Source organism: Amblyomma americanum, chromosome 9, assembly GCF_052857255.1.
Source record: "Amblyomma americanum isolate KBUSLIRL-KWMA chromosome 9, ASM5285725v1, whole genome shotgun sequence".
In the NCBI taxonomy this organism is placed as follows: domain Eukaryota; kingdom Metazoa; phylum Arthropoda; class Arachnida; order Ixodida; family Ixodidae; genus Amblyomma; species Amblyomma americanum.
Genome location: NC_135505.1, coordinates 107,930,061 through 107,948,583, shown reverse-complemented (window position 1 = coordinate 107,948,583; position 18,523 = coordinate 107,930,061). Strand labels below are relative to the sequence as shown.

At 50.2% G+C, this 18,523-nt stretch overlaps 2 protein-coding genes across 2 annotated transcripts in view; one reads left to right on the top strand and one right to left on the bottom strand.

Annotated features, from left to right (window-relative positions):
* Window positions 1-4,545, top strand: part of LOC144104012 (steroid hormone receptor ERR1-like) — a 121,454-nt gene extending 116,909 nt beyond the window's left edge. The window contains exon 10 of the mRNA XM_077636793.1: window positions 56-4,545. The gene's annotated coding sequence lies outside the window, so the exon portion shown is untranslated. The remainder of the gene's footprint in view (window positions 1-55) is intronic.
* A 546-nt stretch (window positions 4,546-5,091) lies between these two features.
* On the bottom strand, window positions 5,092-18,160 carry LOC144103574 (xaa-Arg dipeptidase-like). The gene is made up of 5 exons (XM_077636253.1): window positions 17,967-18,160; window positions 17,445-17,690; window positions 16,123-16,362; window positions 7,563-7,795; window positions 5,092-5,858 (listed from the first exon to the last, which is right to left on the bottom strand). Exons 1-5 carry the CDS (start codon window positions 18,123-18,125, stop codon window positions 5,543-5,545), a joined length of 1,194 nt encoding a protein of 397 aa, XP_077492379.1. The 5' UTR covers window positions 18,126-18,160; the 3' UTR covers window positions 5,092-5,542.
* Window positions 18,161-18,523: the final 363 nt, after the last annotated feature.

The following is an 18,523-nucleotide window of genomic DNA, read 5'->3' as shown; positions in this document are numbered from 1 at the left end:
AAAAGAACTGTAGCGCGACCAAGACGAACACAAGAATAGAGGCACACAGGACTAGCATGATGGCGGAAAATTGTGATTGTTTTAAATTAATCAGGGAGTAGTAGTCAGGACATACCGCAAAATGCAACCCCTGTGAGATGTTTTGTTGTAAAGTAGTGAGGTGTAGGGGCAAAAGAGGCTTGCGAACCTCTCTCCATTAGTGGAGATTTATATCTTCCAGCTTGACCAAATGACAGAAGGAATGACAGAAAAAGCAGTGGGTGTTGCAAAAAGTAGACGCGCCCTGACGTCCTGTGTCTACTGTGCAGTGTAGTCATGCACGAGGTTGATTGTGCTGAGTTCGGCTGAAGGATTCTGACAGCAAGCATTGTGCGGCCTACTGCCATTTGCTGGTGTACTGCACTGGGAGACTACAGCCTAACTGATGGTAGTATGTTTCACTTTAGCGGCTGTGAATTGCACTTCAGTGTTGTGGTGCAGTTTGTGCTTGTGATGTTTTTGTAGCGAATGACTTGCAATCTTTGCACAGTGTGTCAATTGGTTAAAGCTGATGGTGGAGTGTAAAATTTCAGCGGTTATGGATAGCAAACAGTTCACTACTAGTGTTCACTTGGAGAATGATTTGTGATCATATTTGCATGGTATTGGTGTTGATAGGCAAAAGCAAACTTATACTTGTTGCAACTTTTGGTCATGGGTTTGTGGCTCTTATTTGATGCTACCACACGGGAGAACCTCTTGTCTATAGAGTGTAGTACTTCCATATTTGAAACCTGTGAAAAACTTGGCCAGTGTGATTGGCTATGCAAGTTTTTTTACTATTTGCATTTTCATAGTGATAGGCAGCTGTGATGGGCTATGCCTTTGGCTTTTGAGACGGAGCTTAAGGCATGCAGCCATTATAAGAGTCAAGTGTGTGCGATTTGCAGAGGATGAGGCAAATTATTACAACTACAGCCAGGTCTGTACCGATGCACACTACTCCCAGCAACGAAACTTGTCATAACGTCGCTTGGATGCATGTTGCGAGAGTGCGCGTTTCTTAAGTGTGCTGGGCACAAAGCAGTCATATTTGCACTAAGACTCCTGTTTTGGAATTGTGCAACACCCTCCAGAGCTTGCGTGGTAAGCATTAACAACATATTTGTCTATGTCTTGTGTCGAGGAGGATGAGGTTGGGTGATGTCGAGCATGTGAGGTGTCTTAATTTCTAAGTGATGCTTGAAACACTGATGCACTAGGAGGGTTTTTTCTTTTTCTAAAGTCATTGAAGGTTGTTTGTTTGCTTGCTATGATTCTGGTAGTTGTCTCAGTATGGGCCATAAGCATTTGTGTTTCCTTCATCCATGGTCCTGCAAAAATTTTTCATAGCAATACTGCATTGTACTTTCACTTGTCCCCATTTTGTGCTGTTGATGTTGATGTGCCTCCTCTGTCAATCAGCCTTTGAGAGTTTTGCACACTGGGACATGCTGTTTATTTTTATCATGAAAATATTTTGTTTCTCAAGACAGCATGCATTGTACATAGCAGCAGATTTTGAGAAAATCACCTGTCACTTGTCCTTCAAAATCATGACATTGCCACTGCATCCTGCTAAACAGATATATCAGGTCAAGACATCTTCCTTTTTCGTCATCACTTTGGCACCACATGGCGGGACGTTGCTTAGGTTCAGAAAGCAGCTTTCCAAGCTGCTTCCCAAGCTCAATGTATGCAGCTTTCTTCCCACACATAGTGATTTAGCCTGCATGGCTGTGTTTGCATGAGATAAAGTCTTTTTTGTTACACTAGTCTTCACCATGCCTGCAGCGGCCAGTCTTAGTCATTCATTGGCACGTAGAATGTGGTACATTTGAAGCCCAACTGGCCTCTAAAGCTGCGCATGTATTTCCTTCGTCATTTTTATTCATTACACTGCCATTTAGAAACAAGGCATGCTATGGCTTGCTAGGAAATTTCGAATGCTCTTCAATGCGTTTCGTCAGGGTCGAAGGAGAACTGTGCATGCTATTCTGATTGCACCCATTGGAATAGGTGGTATGCGCACTCTAGAAACGAGTGTTAGCGCGACCGCTGCTGCCCAAGAAGCATGCTGCTGCGGCCTTCTGATAGCTTATGTGCGCCATATCGCAGGTGCCACAGCTGTGGCATGTTCTGCATAGAGTCCGTGTAAATCCCCCGCCGTGAGAAAGTTAATTTCATGCCCTGTGTTACTTCTTTTTTCGTTTGTCTACGAGATAGAGAAGGGCGCATTTTTATTTGTTTACATCATTCATGGTGACAGAAAGTGAGAGAGGCTGTATGAGTTTCCCGCACATGCGTAGTTCAGTCAGCGAGGAATGCGACGCCGTTTACCGAAAATGTGGCCAAACATTTCTTCGTCACGTCGTGGTAATATGCTCACCGGTTGCAGACCGGACTGCTGAGTGAATTGATCTCAAGGATCCTGACTTTAGCCTAATGGTCATCAGCGTGCCCTCTGGAAGAGTTTGCGCCAAAAAACTGAAGTTTCGGTTGCCGATGCGGTTGTTGTTGATGGTTGCCTGCTGGGGCGTCTTCAGTACTTCGACAGTGGCACTAAGTACGCGTGTTTCGAATTTATTTGTCCAGGTTGTAAAAAAAAAAAACTGCACGAACTACAGGCCTATTTGGGCATAACCACCAACCACAAGTAGCTTGTGATAGTCTGCGTTTTAAGGCGAAAGCCTTTAATGCCTCATACTCGTGGTGACCGTCCTTCCGTTACATTCAAACCTGGAATAATGCCAGCTGTGACCCTCCCTTGCACCGCCGCACACCCCATTCGCTCCTCGGCGACAGGTGGCGGCGCCGGAGTGCATGCGCAGCTGTGCATAACAACAGTGACAGCACCTGCACTGGCAGGCGGAGCGAGTACGCGCTGCGACGGCACTCCTTCACCAGATGTGTCGTTGCAGTCGAGTGAGTCGGATGGCTCCCAAGCGGCCCAGTGATTCCGCACCAAGCGGTTCGGACAAGCGCAGGAAGGAAGGTTTGGAAGCACAGTGCACACAGTCATGGAAATAGGCACAGGAGTGGCCGCAGGCTTTCGCCGAACGCACTTTAGGACTGCGAGACCTTCCTCTGCTCCGAGCAGGATCATTGGTTGCCTCCCAGTTCGCCAGATGGCACAGCCTCTCAACTTGGCTGTTCTGTTTGCCTCGACGGAAATTCTGCGCAGACAACTTCAGTTTTTCACCGATTCCGGACAGTCAAGAAAAGTTCCGATTTTAAATTATTTACAAAAAATGCAGACTATCATAAGCTACCTTGTGTTGTGTATGTGAGCCCAAATAGGCCAGTAATTTGTGCAGGAGAGTTTTTACAACCAGATAGATAAATACGGAACACAATGTGGCACTATCTCACGGAAGGAAGTGGCTAGCGTTTGGCTGTTCGGAGTTAGCTGTGCATGCAGTCAAGGTTAGTGGCTAGGACGCCGTGTGACTGCTTTTTTGTCGCATGGAACGGTTCTCTTTGCTTCGGTGTCAGTTTTGCGCAACACACACTGAATGCAGGCATTGCCGACAGCGAAATATTTTGCTCTTGCATCGTCTGTGGCAAGGGTGCTCGCTGCTGGTAGATCTAGTGGAGTCACGTGAATCGATTAATAAAAAGACAAGGAAACGAAGCTTTCGTTGGCCGCACGTGGTTTTGGTCAGAGTTCCCGGTGGCTGAGATTGTAGTGATGTCATCTTGGATAATGAACTGAGTACCTGTCCACGCACAGTTATAGTCTTGTTCTTTTTCTCATTTATTTTTTTCGTGTTGCTGAAAAACTGGGAGGCGATTGCATCCTCGTCTGTCGGCCGTGTTCTGCGTGGATTGCCCCGTCTCTGCGTCTGATCATCGTTCCCTAGCACGGATTTTCTTTTCCAAATTTTCCTGTACTTCAGTACGCACGAGACCTAGTTGGACCGTCGTTGAACTATGCATGTACGGTCAGTCGGTTCCAGTGACGTTTAGAATTTTCCCCCTCGTTGGAGAGGAAGCACCTTATGGTCGCGATTACTGAGAACCACTTATTTTATTGTTTTCTCTCTCTGCCTCATGTTGTCCAAATGTTTTTTTTGTTAGGTGCGCACATATTTCACATAGCGGGGGTGTCACATACTTGGTCTGGCGCAGACACATGTTGCGGCGTAGGAGGAATGCACATTTATTAGTGTGGTCGGCATTAACTTATAGGCCGGCTTTGAAGTTATCCTGCATCCTGCGGGGTGGCACTGTCTTGTTAACGAGGGTGAAAAAAAAAAACAAAAGTGTGCGCGCGTTCCGTTTCCTTCAGTGCCTGCCGTGTACATAAGTGTGCATGATGGTATGTGCCCAGCGGCGTTAGTTTTTTTTCTTTATTTTTTCCCTTCTGTTGGGAACCGCGCAGTTAACTGTGTGGTTCGCCAGGTCACGGTGACACATGTTCATTGTTATATAATGATCAGATATGCGCAGCAAATGGAAGAGAAAGAATAAGAAACCGAAAGAGATGAAAGAAAACTGTTGGAAGTGAATAAAAAATATATTATACTTCTTGTCTTGGTCGCTGATTTTTTACTGGGTGTGTTAACTTGCTTAAACTTTGCTGTAAGAAATGGAGCCCACCGAGAAAAAGAAATGTGCTACACAATTCCTCCCTCGCCCCGTCGGTTTAGCAAAATTCGCAAAGTGGAATGTACTCCAGTGAAGAGAGTAAGTACTCATTATATCATTCACCAGAACAGGCGTTTTTAACCGGTCATTATCTTCTTGGGCTTTGTTGTACAAAAAGGTTTATATGTATACAATTCTGCTACAGAATACTCCAATATCTTTAGGTGAACTCCATGAGGAGTATTCAGTTGAGGGAGTAAATCTCTTAAGCCGTTTGTAGCACTGTGAAAGGTAGAGCTCTTTCCATGCTGCGCCAAGTACGACATTAAAAAAGTCCCTGAAATAACAGCAGTGTTGTGACTTTTGCAAAATTATTGCAGCAATTGGAAAGGTATACTTCGCTACGGTGTTTGAAAGTACAGCGAGGGTTTCATTCACATGTTAAGAGGGAAAGAGCGTGAACACTACTGCGGAGGCCTGCTACGAAGTGGTGCGTCGCCATCCATAAGTCTGCAGAGTCCTGTGCGCAGAAGCTGGACACTGGTGCTCTTTCCTTCCCAGTGATGGAGCCACCAGTCGTGGGGTGAGGGAATCGGTGGAACACGTTTTGCAGCGCACGCCGTTCTGATTGGCTCAGATCGCTGTAGCCTTTACAGCGCTGCATAAAACGAGCTGGTGATTTTAATGTGTCCTTTCGTCTACTTGGGCTTTGCTGTACGAAATCGCGTGCACTGAAAAGGCGCGATTGTGCCAAATGTGTTTGTGAATCGCCCAGGTAGAGTATATATCGATGAAGGGAGTAAAACCCAAGTGTCCTCAAGCGGAAAAGGGCAGCGGATGCTGCCAACATCTCCGCGTCCGTATAACCGGCTCAGCCGATTTGAGCCACAGCCATTTTTTCAAGACGCTATATCGCATACAAAGATCACAACCCCTAGTTTGTGGAGGAGGGCGCCCGGTTCTCTGCAAAGTTCTTGCGGACTTCTGGGAGGAGGCCGGGGTCTCGGAAGAGGTCGAGGCCCGTGAGCGCCATGGCCTTGGCCATGAGCAGCGTTGGGGCCTGGGCGTCCTTGTGCGCTGCGGCGGCGGCGAATTCGGGCGTGTGGTTGGGCGCCGAGCAGATGGTGAACGTCGGCTGGATGGTGGGCACGCGGTGGGACACGTGGCCGATGTCCGAGGACGCCATGAAGACCACCTTAGACAGTCCGCTGCGGGGCTCGTCCAGCCGCAGGCCCAATGCTGCGGTGTGTCTGCGGAACAGCGTGGCAGAGCCCAGCCTTCGGCAACCTGTTGCAAGGCTCGGAAAGTGCAGATAGCGGCGCGTACAGTCTCTGCCAAATCTGTCCGGCACGCTCAACTAAGCTGAAAGCGTTCTGTGTCTTCGTTCTTGTACACTGTACTTGAAAGTTAGCGTTCCGTTTCGACGTTCTTTTTCACTGTCCGTGTGAACTTGCGCTAACACCATGTCTTCTAGTGCAAAAACCAACTTGCCCAGCTTGTGACTTTTACTAGTGCGGGCTACGGTGCGAGCCACGGAGCGGGACACTCATCCTTCAAGAGTGCCTTCAGCATCCTAGAGCACGAAAAGTCTGCTTGACCTCCAGAGATCAGGAGCTACGGAAGCATTGTAAGTGCCCTACTACACGGCTCCCCTACTATACCTGCGGGCCAGGCTCTTTAGGATGTGTACTGTCAGTACTCGCATATTGTACCGAAGCTTTGCGTCTAGGGGAAAAAAGGAACATCTGCACAGGACATTCGAGGCACAGCATCGAGCGATGTAGAGGAATATATTGGGTGCATTGATAGAGAGCAGCATGCATTTTACAACAAACGCAGTGATTTAATTATTCTTGTCTCATTCAAAATGAGAGATGCGGAAAAGCGTAACAGCTGGTGTGTAATAAGGCGGGAAAGGCAATGTTGGAGGAAGTATAAACTCGGCTTTGTGAGGTTGGGACATCTGTATCGACAGGGTGACTGCGGCAGATGCAAGAATTGCTGGGAGAGAAAGAGGGAAATAAAATTGGAGGGGACACTTAAGCTCCGCCTTAAGGTTGTAACGCGACAGCATTAATGAGTTAATGCCGATATACCCGGAATTGGTCATTCTCAACTTTACATTCATGCCCCTGGGAGTTCATATACCACTCCTTGCGCAGTGGTGCCGCGGTTAAGCGATGTACCACAGGCCCTGCGATGCAGGTGGTACCACCGGCTATTGCGAGTCGCGACCCAATTGCTCTTCCCGAGCAACCTCTCGCCGTAATGAAATCTCTGATGATGACAATGATTCCGATTGGGGCCTGTTGCGGCGAGCTCATGGTAAGAAAAACTGCCGGGCTTGTCCTATCTGCGGGTAAAGAACACTGAGAGCCAGAGTTGCGCACCACTCTCCACGGCTCACCTGTACTTACATACTACACATGCGCCCATGAGTCTGCCCACCGCCGTTCGTTATCTGACGTACTGACCACGCACTGCAGGGCAACATATTTACGGTTATTAAGAGAACATCAGAGTTTTCGATGAGGGGACCTAGTATACATGGTTTGCACCGACTTTATAGCGGCCACCATCTTTCGGACCAGAAAGCGAGGAAAAAACAGCTGTTTTGGTAATCCGGTTGCTTGTTACCATCTGCTCCAGCGTACACTGTGGAAGCTACCCTCTGCTGCCAAAGGCGCCCGAGAAGGTCCCTCGTATATATCTCTCAGTTTAAACAGCGCTGAGACGCCGGGTCGTCAGCGAAACGGCGCTAGCGCTGTTTGTCCCCTTCTCACGTTTGTCTCTGCGTCGTTTTATTTTCAAGCAGCTGCGAAGACGCATGCACAAGACGAACGAGAGGGTGCAGAAAAGGACGCCAGCACATGTCTCGATGCCCCACACAGCCCGCGTGCCATTTAACCATTTGAGGACAGCATTATGTCCCGTGCGGGAGGGAACACGTGTACCTCCGGAAGGCGTCGGCCAGCGGGGCGTTGCTGAGTAGAGGTTCGTAGCCTCCCTGCCAGTCCAGGTCCAGAGCGCAGCCCGTAGATACGGCGGCGCCCTGGAAGCAGTTGTCGAGCAGTCGCCGCAGCTGCTCCAGCTCGATGGCGTTGGGCGCCCGGTAGTAGTAGTACAGCTCCGCTTCGTCCGGAACCACGCTGGCCACCACGCCCCCGTTGGTGATGACGCCGTGAATCTGCAGCGTCAGTCGGGCCACTCAACGTTTAAACCGTCATCGCGCTACAGAGCTGGTATTAGAATCAAGAGGTCCAACGTTCACTTAACGGTTCAACTGACCAGTACGTTTCTTTCGCTTATAACCCGATCACCGGTGATTGATGACATTACAGATGCCTTCCTCGCTAGGACCAGGTAAAATGTCACCTTTTAACCACAACTCTGAAGAATTTCAGTTCGTCTCTGCAGTCGAATAATGGGGATCTTTGCATTTAGTCCCGTTTTTTTGTCACGGACGTATATAATTGTTTCGTTCTGTTCGAAAAAATGAATGTGGATTAGCTCACTTAATCCTGGATCTACAAAGCGAAACATGTCGGCGTTCGCTGTGTTCATTGGCGTTGGCGTTAATGTTCGAGACAGCGATGGCTTTGAGGAAAGGAAGGGCGCATAACTGGCTCCCTGGATATGCGGACGCCTCATTCGCGCTTTGATACATGTGGCGGTGGTGAGAGAGATATGTGGCCTTAATGCACTAGCGCTGACACCGTTGCGGCTGACATGCGGCACTGCAGCAATAGCTAGGCCGCAGCGTTAATTTGGTGATCAATCTCTCGCGGTCAACGATTAGCTGCATGCCACTTCCAAGGGTGGCAGGGAGGGCGCGCTGCCTATCCAATGTGCGGAACGCAATCAAAGTAGGCTTTTGCAGTTGGACACCACCGCCACGTACGTGGAAGCGAGATTGAGGTTTCCACTGACCCACGGAGCCGGTTGTGCGCCTTTCCTTTCGTGAAAATGTACGGGCTTTGCATAGTTGTCAACACCAATGAACTCTATGAACGCCATCGGCTTACTTGTTTTGTTTGGTTTTTGAGAAAAGCTAATGGCACAGTAACCGTCTCACATATCTCGATGGACACCCGAACCGCGCCGTAAACGAAAGGATAAAGGAGGGAGAGAAAGAAAGAGAAAACTGTAAATTGAAAGTTGGATTTTGAAGAAAGGTGTGGGGCTGCGCAGCGGCGGTACACCTGTGGCTCGGTGCTACTAGTGGCGCATGCGCAGTAGTGACTGGGGAGCGAGAGAGAGAGAGAGAAATATCCGAGGCGAGGCGCGCATTGTGACGTCATGTGCCTCCTTGGAGTACCGCCACGGCGAAATTGCAAGTCCACGGCAAGTAAAGCTTTCACTTTAAAACTCGCGGGCGTGTGAACGAGTTCGTATGTTTCACACCAGATCTGGACATCGAGCATGACGTCACAAAGACGCGCGTAAAGACTTGGCAGTCCGCTTGTGATGATACCACTGCGGCCTTTTACATCTGCTGTCCGGTACTTTTTAACTTAGCGTTTTATTATTGACGCACCACTAAAAAAAATGCTTAAATTCCTAAAATATTTAGTTTTGTCGTGCTCCCACTCTGGCTTCATTTTTTCGAAACAATTTGCGAGGTACAGCTAATCAGCTTGCTCATCTAAAAAAATCACTACTTGATGTGCGAGAAATGATGATCGCCACGGGTGCCTGTGGCTTACGGTGGTTTCTGTGTTGCACTCTTTACTACTAGTGTCGCGTATTCGCGACATACCGGTCGCGCGCCGTGGAATCACACGGAGCTTGCGCACACAGTTTGACGCCAACGTGTTCCAACGCTTTCCGATCAAAATGTTGCTTGCCTCTCATGTTATGACAGCGTTTGCGGAAAGAATAGGAAGAAATTTAGTGAACGAAAACTTCACAAGTACCCCTAATTACATTCTCTGTTCGCACTAGGATAGCATTAGAAAGTCTTGATGCCTTTACACCGAGTCTGATGTCATTCTTTCGTGGCTGTGTTTGCGGGCCCCTACACATCCGTATGCACACAAGACGTATCTTTTGGTGATCTGTGCGGTGGTTATAGATATTTCCCCGATGGTATGTAGAGGTGGCCACACGGACGCATTGAAGATACTTAGAAACATACGTCAGAGGCTACTCTGTATGGTTCTCTGGTCTCTATATTGTAACGTGAAGATGTGCACACCAAAAGGGAAAAATATATTTACAGGGAAACAGCTTACAGCCACGCAGCCGAACAACCGGGCACGCGAAGCCCAGCAGCAGAAACGCACTTCGTCCTCTTCGCGTTCCAAGCGCGAGCGCACCAAGCACGAGCGTTCCAAGCACAAGCACAACCGTAGCATAACTCCCGGCGGCAAAAGCACCGTCCCGGTGCTAAGTGGATGATGTAGCAGGCGTGTGGTACGGTTTGAGACGGGCTACATGAACGACGTCAGTCAAAGGGCTAGTGGACGACGTCGGAGCATGAAGAGGTGTAATCTCGTAGGTCACGTCGGTCACCTGACGGAGAACTCGATAAGGGCCACTGTACTGACGTAGAAGTTTCTCAGAGAGACCTACACGGCGAGAAGGAGACCAAAGGAGGACGAGTGAGCCCGGCGGATAGTGTACTGGGCGATGCCGGCGGTCGTAAACTGACTTCTGGTAGGTCTGAGATGCGGTGAGCCGGGCTCGGGCGATTTCACGGGCCATAGTTGCTCGGGAGATGGCGTCACGTGCATACTCTGTGGTCGAGGCAGTAGAACTCGGTAGTAATGTATCCAATGGCAGCGCAGGATGCCGACCAAACAGAAGGTAGAAAGGAGAATAGCCGGTGGTATCATGCCGCGACGAATTATAAGCAAATGTTACATAAGGCAAGGCAACGTCCCAATCGCGGTGGTCGGGCGAGACATACATGGATAGCATATCGGTCAGAGTCCTGTTGAGGCGCTCGGTAAGCCCGTTCGTCTGGGGATGGTAAGCTGTAGTGAGCTTATGCTGCGTGCCACAGGACCGGAGGATATCGTCAACTACTCGGGACAAAAAGTAGCGGCCGCGGTCCGTCAGCAATTGGTGTGGAGCGCCGTGGTGAAGGATTACGTTCTGCAATAGGAAGTCGGCGACATCGGTTGCGCAACTTGTTGGTAACGCACGCGTGATAGCGTACCGGGTCGCATAGTCGGTCGCGACAGCAATCCAACGGTTGCCGGAGCAGGACGTCGGGAAAGGTCCGAGAAGGTCGAGTTGGCGGCGACCGAATTGACATTTCGACGAATTGAGCTGTAGCCCGGCTCGACGGAAGACAGAAAGAATGCTCGCCAGTCTTTCGAGGTGCGTGGTAAACGTGGGCGAAAAAACCACAACATCGTCGAGGTAACATAGACATGTGGACCATTTAAAGCCGCGAAGCAAGGAGTCCATCATTCTTTCGAAGGTAGCTGGCGCATTACAGAGACCGAATGGCATAACTTTAAACTGATATAAGCCGTCCGGTGTGACGAATGCCGTCTTTTCGCGGTCATTGTCATCAACAGAGATTTGCCAATACCCGGACCGAAGGTCAATTGAAGAGAAAAATTTGGCTCCGTGAAGGCAGTCCAAAGCATCGTCTATTCTTGGGAGTGGATAGACGTCTTTTTTTGTTATGTTGTTTAGGTGCCGGTAATCAACGCAAAAGCGCCAGCTGCCGTCCTTCTTTTTAACCAGCACAACTGGTGAGGCCCAAGGGCTCGACGAGGGCTCTATGATGTCTTTACTGAGCATCTTGTCCACCTCTTGCTGTATGATGGTGCGTTCTGTACTGGACACTCTGTAGGGTCGTCTGTGAATAGGAGCTGCGTCACCGGTGTTGATGCGATGCGTGACCACAGATGTTCGAGCCGAAGGGCGGTCATCGAAGTCAAAGATGTCGCGAAAAGACGACAGAAGATACCGAAGGTCGTGAGCTTGCCCTGGTAAGAGGTCAGCAGCAATCATTTTTGCATATTCATCAGGTGGTGGGACGTCAGAGTCGCGGCAGTTCGACGAGGGTGGGACGCTTCTCACCGCCTATACGACGCATTCGGCAGCAGGGCACAGCGTGGCGAGCGACATACCTTGTGGGAGCGGCTGAACGTAAGAAGCAAAGTTGAGAACCGGAAGGGACGCTTGATTTGCCGACATGGTGACAATTGTATGCGCAAGGGCAACACTGCGTGTAAAGGGCACATCAGGAACCGGAGTAATGATGTAGTCACCATCGGGAACTGGCGGGACCGAGGAGAAACGGACATAAGTGGCGGCATCGGGGTCCAGGCGGACAAAGTCGGCGGTGCACAGTCGGTGAACAATTGGATCCGGTGGCTCTGAAGGAACAGGTAGAGCGAGTTGAACGATGCTTGTGGCACAATCTATAAGGGCGGAATGGTCAGTGAGAAAGTCAAGGCCGAGAATGATGTCATGAGGGCAGTGTTCGAGGACAGTGAAGAGCACAGAAGTATGGCGGCCGGCTATTGAAACACGAGCAGTACACATTCCGACGACAATAGACATACCGCCATCTGCAACACGGACCACAGTTGAGGTGGCAGGAGTGAGCACTTTCCTTAGGCGACGGCGAAGACGAGCATTCATGACTGAGACGTGCGCTCCAGTGTCGATCAGAGCGGTAACAGGGACCCCGTCCACGTCGACGTTAAGGATGTTCCGATGAGCATGAAGAGTTAATGGAGGGTTTTCTGGTCGGGTCGTCAGAGCAGCATCACCCCCAGACGCTGCAGCCATCAGTTTTCCGACCGGGAGCGGGCATATGGGGCCGGCGACGAAGGGCGGCGAGGTCGGGGCGATGGAGATCGACGGCGCTGAGGTGACGACGAACGGTTGGTAAGCGGGGTCTGAGCGTTGTGGCCAGAAGAGGTCGTTTCCGAGGGCGAGGGAGAGCGGCGGGAATATGCAGAACCCGGCGGGTAGCGGCTGTAGGTCGAGGACGGACGGCTTCGGCAGTGTCGAGATATGTGGCCAACTCGGGAGCAGTTAAAGCAGATGGGCCTGTCATCAGGTGTTCTCCATTCATCTGGATTGCGGCTGCGTCGAGGGTAGTATGCACGTTCAGAACCGAGCTCCGGGGACATGCGGCGAGCATATGGGGCACTAACTGAGCAAACAGGTTGAATCCCAAGATTGGCAAATTCTTTGCGAACGACAGCCTGTATAAGGGATACTGCTGGAGTACTGTCTGTTGCGGGTGGATGAAACGCAACGGGGGACATTGCCTCTACTTCTTGGCGCACAAGTCGTGTCAGGCTCTCAGATGTCGGCAGACGGCTCGGTGGAGTCGAGTCTACACAGGACGACGTCGCAGTCGTATTCGGCAACCGCGTGAACTGCGGAGAAATTCGGCGGCTCTTCGCTTGTTCGAACCGGCGGCATTCCTTGATGATTGCGTCAACCGTTCCGCAGTCCTTGTATACAAGAAGGTTAAAGGCGTCATCTGCGATGCCTTTGAGCACGTGACCTACTTTGTCGCACTCTGACATAGTGGCGTCGACTTTCATGCAGAGAGCTAATATGTTCTGAATGTATGATACATAGGACTCTGTGGACGTTTGTGCACGGCATGCGAGCTCCTTCTTCGCAGCGAGCTGACGCCCGAATGGCTTACCAAACAGGTCACAAAGCTTGCGCTTGCAGAGATCCCAGCTGGTGAGTTCATCCTCGTGGGTCTCGAACCATACCCTGGCAGTGCCCGTCAGGTAGAAGATGACGTTGGCCAATTTTAGGGTCGGGTCCCACCTGTTGTGTGTGCTCACGCGCTCGTACATTGCGAGCCAGTCCTCCACATCGACGCCGTCCGTTCCGTTGAAGGTCCCAGGATCTCTCGGATGGGCAATGATGAACGCCGGGTTGGCGGACGCCGACGGAGCGGCCCCTTCGCTGGTCATGGTTGAAGAGCCGGCGAGCTGACGACCGCTGCGAAGTTCCGTGCTTGCTGTGGCTGTACCCCGCACCTCCACCAATAATGTAACGTGAAGATGTGCACACCAAAAGGGAAAAATATATTTACAGGGAAACAGCTTACAGCCACGCAGCCGAACAACCGGGCACGCGAAGCCCAGCAGCAGAAACGCACTTCGTCCTCTTCGCGTTCCAAGCGCGAGCGCACCAAGCACGAGCGTTCCAAGCACAAGCACAACCGTAGCAATATGATTCGTCTTCATCACTGGCAAGCGGCAATTGACCAGGCGCCTTCTTCTTTTTTGTCAGACAGACAGATTTTTTTGAGATGCGTACACTTCAAAAACCTGGGCAAAAGGCCGAAAAAGCAGGGCTTGACGAGATCCATGTTCTCTCTAAGTACAGACTACTCAATTTCTGCAGGTCTATTAACAAAATTAATAATTGTTTTTTTGGGGAAAAGGAATGGCGCAGTATCTTTCTCATATATATTTGGACACCTGAACCGCGCCGTAAGGGAAGGGATAAAAGAGGGAGTGAAAGAAGAAAGTGAGAATGAGGTGCCGTAGTGGAAGGCTCCGGAATAATTTCGACCATCTGGGGATCTTTAACGTGCACTGACATCGCACAGCACGCGGGCGTCTTATCGTTTTTCCTCCATAAAAACGTGGCCGCCGCGGTCGCGTTCGAGCCCGGGAACTCCGGATCAGTAGCCGAGCGCCCTAACCACTGAGCCACCGCGGCGGGTCTCTATTAAGAAAACGATTTGGCATTGCAACGGTTAACACACATTATAAAGATAACACTTACAAGCATAGGTCAAGATTCAAATTAGCACAGTAATATGAAATAGGAATAGAAAACATAACACAGTTTAGGTAAAATTGTACAAAAATAACCAGAGTACAGAGCAAACAAATGGTTAGGGGAATCCCCCAAGGTGGAGTAGATTTGTAATAAGGGAGTAATTACTCATTGGCATCTACCCGAGCGCAGCTATACGGCTACAGAGGAAAGATATACACCTTTCTCAGAAACTTCGTAGTTAAAGAAAAATTCGTCCTGGTCCGGGGTTCGAACCCGGGACCCCCGCTACACCGGAGCAGTCGAACTGAGCTAACCGGCGGTAGCGAATAGAGCCAACCGGGACGGCAAGCTTATGGTAGGGCGAGAGCGAATTGATCGCTCTCGCCTTACCATAAGCTTGCCGTCCCGGTTAGCTCAATAGGTAGAGCGACTGCTCCGGTGTAGCGGTGGTCCCGGTTCGGACCCCGGACCCAGAAACTACGAAGTTTCTCAGAAAGCTGCATAGCTTTCCTTTATAGCCGTATAGCTACGCTCGGGTGGATGTCAATGAGTATAATTACTCCCTTATTACTAACATGCAAGTTTTCCCACATAAACATATAAATGCTGAAAACTAACAAATCAGATTAGCATCGTCAAGTGAGTTTGGTAATGAGGGTAGTCTACATGTGGCTTAGTGACTGGCTCCCGTAGTTTGTTTTCGGAACTTACCATGTTTCGTTATTCATTAATCCTTTAGCGCCGCTAGGTCCTTCATATTCAGCAACATAGCTTCTTCATCTTTATGCGCGTACTTTCTAGGTTCCCCTCCGAGGGTTCGTCACCGCAGGAGCCCCACTCGTCTCCGGCGCAGTGCGTAGCGAGATCAGCAGAGCCTCTTCCAGGCCTCCGCCCCCTGAGGGAAACGGTCACCAGGTCTGTGGGCGCCGGTACCCAATTGGTGGGTTTCGAACCGACCACCTCCCGCAGCCGAGGCGGACGACAAAACCATTGGGCCACGTTTCCACTATACGTTTCCATGTATCTGCATTGCGTCCGTGTCGTCTGCTCTATAAAGACATGTACTCATCAGTTGCCTCTTGCCAGTGGTGAAGAACAAACGTGTGTCGAAAGCGCTCTCGTTGCAATGAATTCAGCGCCGATAATACGTCACTTCCGGAGAGGTGACGTCACGTCTCTACGGCCAATGAGCGAATTTTATGACCAATGACATTTTTTTTCAGGTCAGGCTTCTAATGCTATAGGATTAAAATTTTCTACTGTCCCTGAGGCTTCCAGTTGATTCGAGACCTTTCACACAGTTCGTAACAGACTTGCTGGTTTCCCAAGGTTAAGCGGCGCTAACAAATTTTGATATTGTCTTTCGAATGCGTGTATCTCAGTGGCCATAACGTGCGAGTAATGATCTTTCTTAGGTTATAATTTGAGTACTCAAGGGTTCAAGAGCTCTTTTATAGGAAATTCTCACATTCAACGTCGTTAAAAGGTAATTTGCCGATTTAGTCGATCACCCGACACCAGGTAAGATATATCGTTGGTTCAGGTGTCCAACGATATATGAGACAGATACTGCGCCATTTCCTTTCGCCCCCAAAAACCAATTATTTTTATTTAGTCGAACTACGTGTCGGTGTCTACATAGAGTCCCTCTCCAAGAAGGCTTATAATAATAATTGGTTTTTTGGGGAAAGGAAATGGCGCAGTATCTGTCTCATATATCGTTGGACACCTGAACCGCGCCGTAAGGGAAGGCTTATAGCATTCTCGCTGGGTGCGCACCTTCCAGGAGGGCCTCATGTGCTGGCGCATGGCGGCCGCGGACGTGTAGGCTGTCACGGCGGCGTCCAGGGCGTTGACGGCGCACGCGGGGGCGCCCACCACGTACGACGCCCTGCCCGTGTAGCGCACGCGCACCTTGGCCACAGCCATGAATGGCGGCGCCACGTCATTCACCGCACTCGGGTGCACCATGACCACCGCGTCCACGTCCTTAAGGGCACCGCCCCGAAGCATCAGCTCCTGCATGCGCGGACCGCAGACGAGGTCGTTGCCCGACCGGGCTTCTGCGACGTCGAGCAGCCTGAAAAGCTTCGGCGAGAAACACAAAGCTAACGCAATAGCGCGTGCAGCTTGTACATGGCACACCCTCGCGTTCGCTGCCCCTTGAACAGCGGAGCAGCTGAGCATTCCGCTCCGACAGTTCGTAGACAGTGAACTTCCGCGTGGGAATGTATCGTGACACCGCACATACACGCTATCAGTTGCGTGCACATGCACTTCCCGTAAAGACAGCAATAAGTTATTTAGTAGCCTACACCCAGCAATTCTGGACAAGAGCATTATCAGCGGGAAACCGTTTATAAAAGCAAATTTTGCATATAATGCAAGATTTCACTATAACAATCAATATAAGCGCCGATCACCCGGCGGCAGTCTTGTATTTTTTCTATTAACGTTTTTGGTATCGTCAAAAGCGTTCCCCATTGATTTCCTATGGCAGTCTAAATTAAGTTCGTTGCGACCGCTGGAAACACTTAAAAAGAAATATTTTGCTACATATCAGAAAAATGGACCACTACCTTCAACATTTCTGTAAAAAGTATCTTACAATTTTCAAATTTTCAAATTTTTTGACCGAGAATGTTGGACATAGATATGATATGTTCAGCAGATGCTTAATCAGTACAGTTGAACCTCGCTGTAACGAAGCTGAAGGGGCCCGGCGATTACTTCGTCCCGTGTTGACCGAGCTTCCAGGAGGAATCGTCATTCCTTCGTTATAGCCATTATTTCTTTGTAAAACGTTTCATTTTAGTGGGGTTAGACTGCATTCGCAAACATGAACTAGATATCCGGTTCGCCAGATAGTTGAATTCAAGGGAGAGGTGTGGGGCGATTGTAGCGTTTATGAAACATATTTTTTTATATTTTTTTATGTGGACGTGTTCTAGAAGGTGATATGTAGGGGCCATAGAGTTTCATGGCCTGGAATCAGAGTAGACTTGACTAGGGAATGGAAGAAACTAGTAAGAAAGAACCCAGCCAACGAGTTGGCGATGAGAGGGAAAGTAGAGAATAAAGCCATCAGCCACGCCGCAGACCTTGCCGGAACCGCCCTCCTCGGCAGGCGTGCCCAGGCACACGACGCGGCCCGAGAGGCCCGGGGCGTTGTCGAGAGCCTTCTTGAGCGCCAGCGAGGCACCGAGCGCGGCTTCAGCGATCAGGTTGTGGCCGCACGCGTGTCCCGCCTCGGGCAACGCGTCGTACTCGGCCACGAAGCAGACGCACGGCCCGCCGGTGCCGTACTCAGCCCGGAAACCCGTCGGCAGGATGTAGCTGGGTGTGACCTGCACGCAAGGCAGGCATCGTAGCCACGGGATCAGCCTCGTCTGCATGAGTCTGTCATGAGCGGGCCGAGTCAGGGGCCGGCTGAACAAGGCCATTGCGACTTCAAGATTACGTTTTTAAGGAATTCGGAGCACATGTTATAGCCGGATACGACTCAAGAACGCAGCGGCTTTTCCACCGTCAAAGGACCCCTTCCAGCGTCGGCCGATTCTCAGGACCCTACGAACGCACTTGTGGATCTTTTAACTACTCTTGCCACGTTCCCGTGGATTTACCCGGAATCCGGCCTTGTGCAGCTCTTCGGTGAGGAGGTCGTGCGCTTTCCTCTCTTCGAAGCGTACTTCGGGTGTCCTCCAGATGGCGGCCTGCACGTCGTCCAGTAGCTTGGCGTTGAGCTCCACCGCCTCCACTATGCTGCGCGCCACGGGGTCCATCACGGTATACGCTGGCCTGCCGACGTTATGTCGCCGCCAGAGGGCGTCTGGATGAGGGCACGATCAAACAGGCTTAGACTTAAAACATCATCTATTCGCAGCCTGTATCCCAAGCAGCACAGGTAGTTGGCCGAATATTGGAAAGGAATGCTATCACATTGGCCCTTTGCTGAACCAGCCTTTTACAATAAATTTCTAATATTGGGCCGATATACTTGTGCTGTTCTGATACGAGCCTCCAGAGAGCTCTGGCATCAGACATAACTTTCATACTCAGCAGTTCTGGACGTCAGCACCTTTGTACAGGAAAACGTTTAGGAACACAATTTATTCCATCCCAAGATTGCACTTTAACAATCAATATATCCGCATAACTCCCGTCGGAAGGCTTGTGTTTT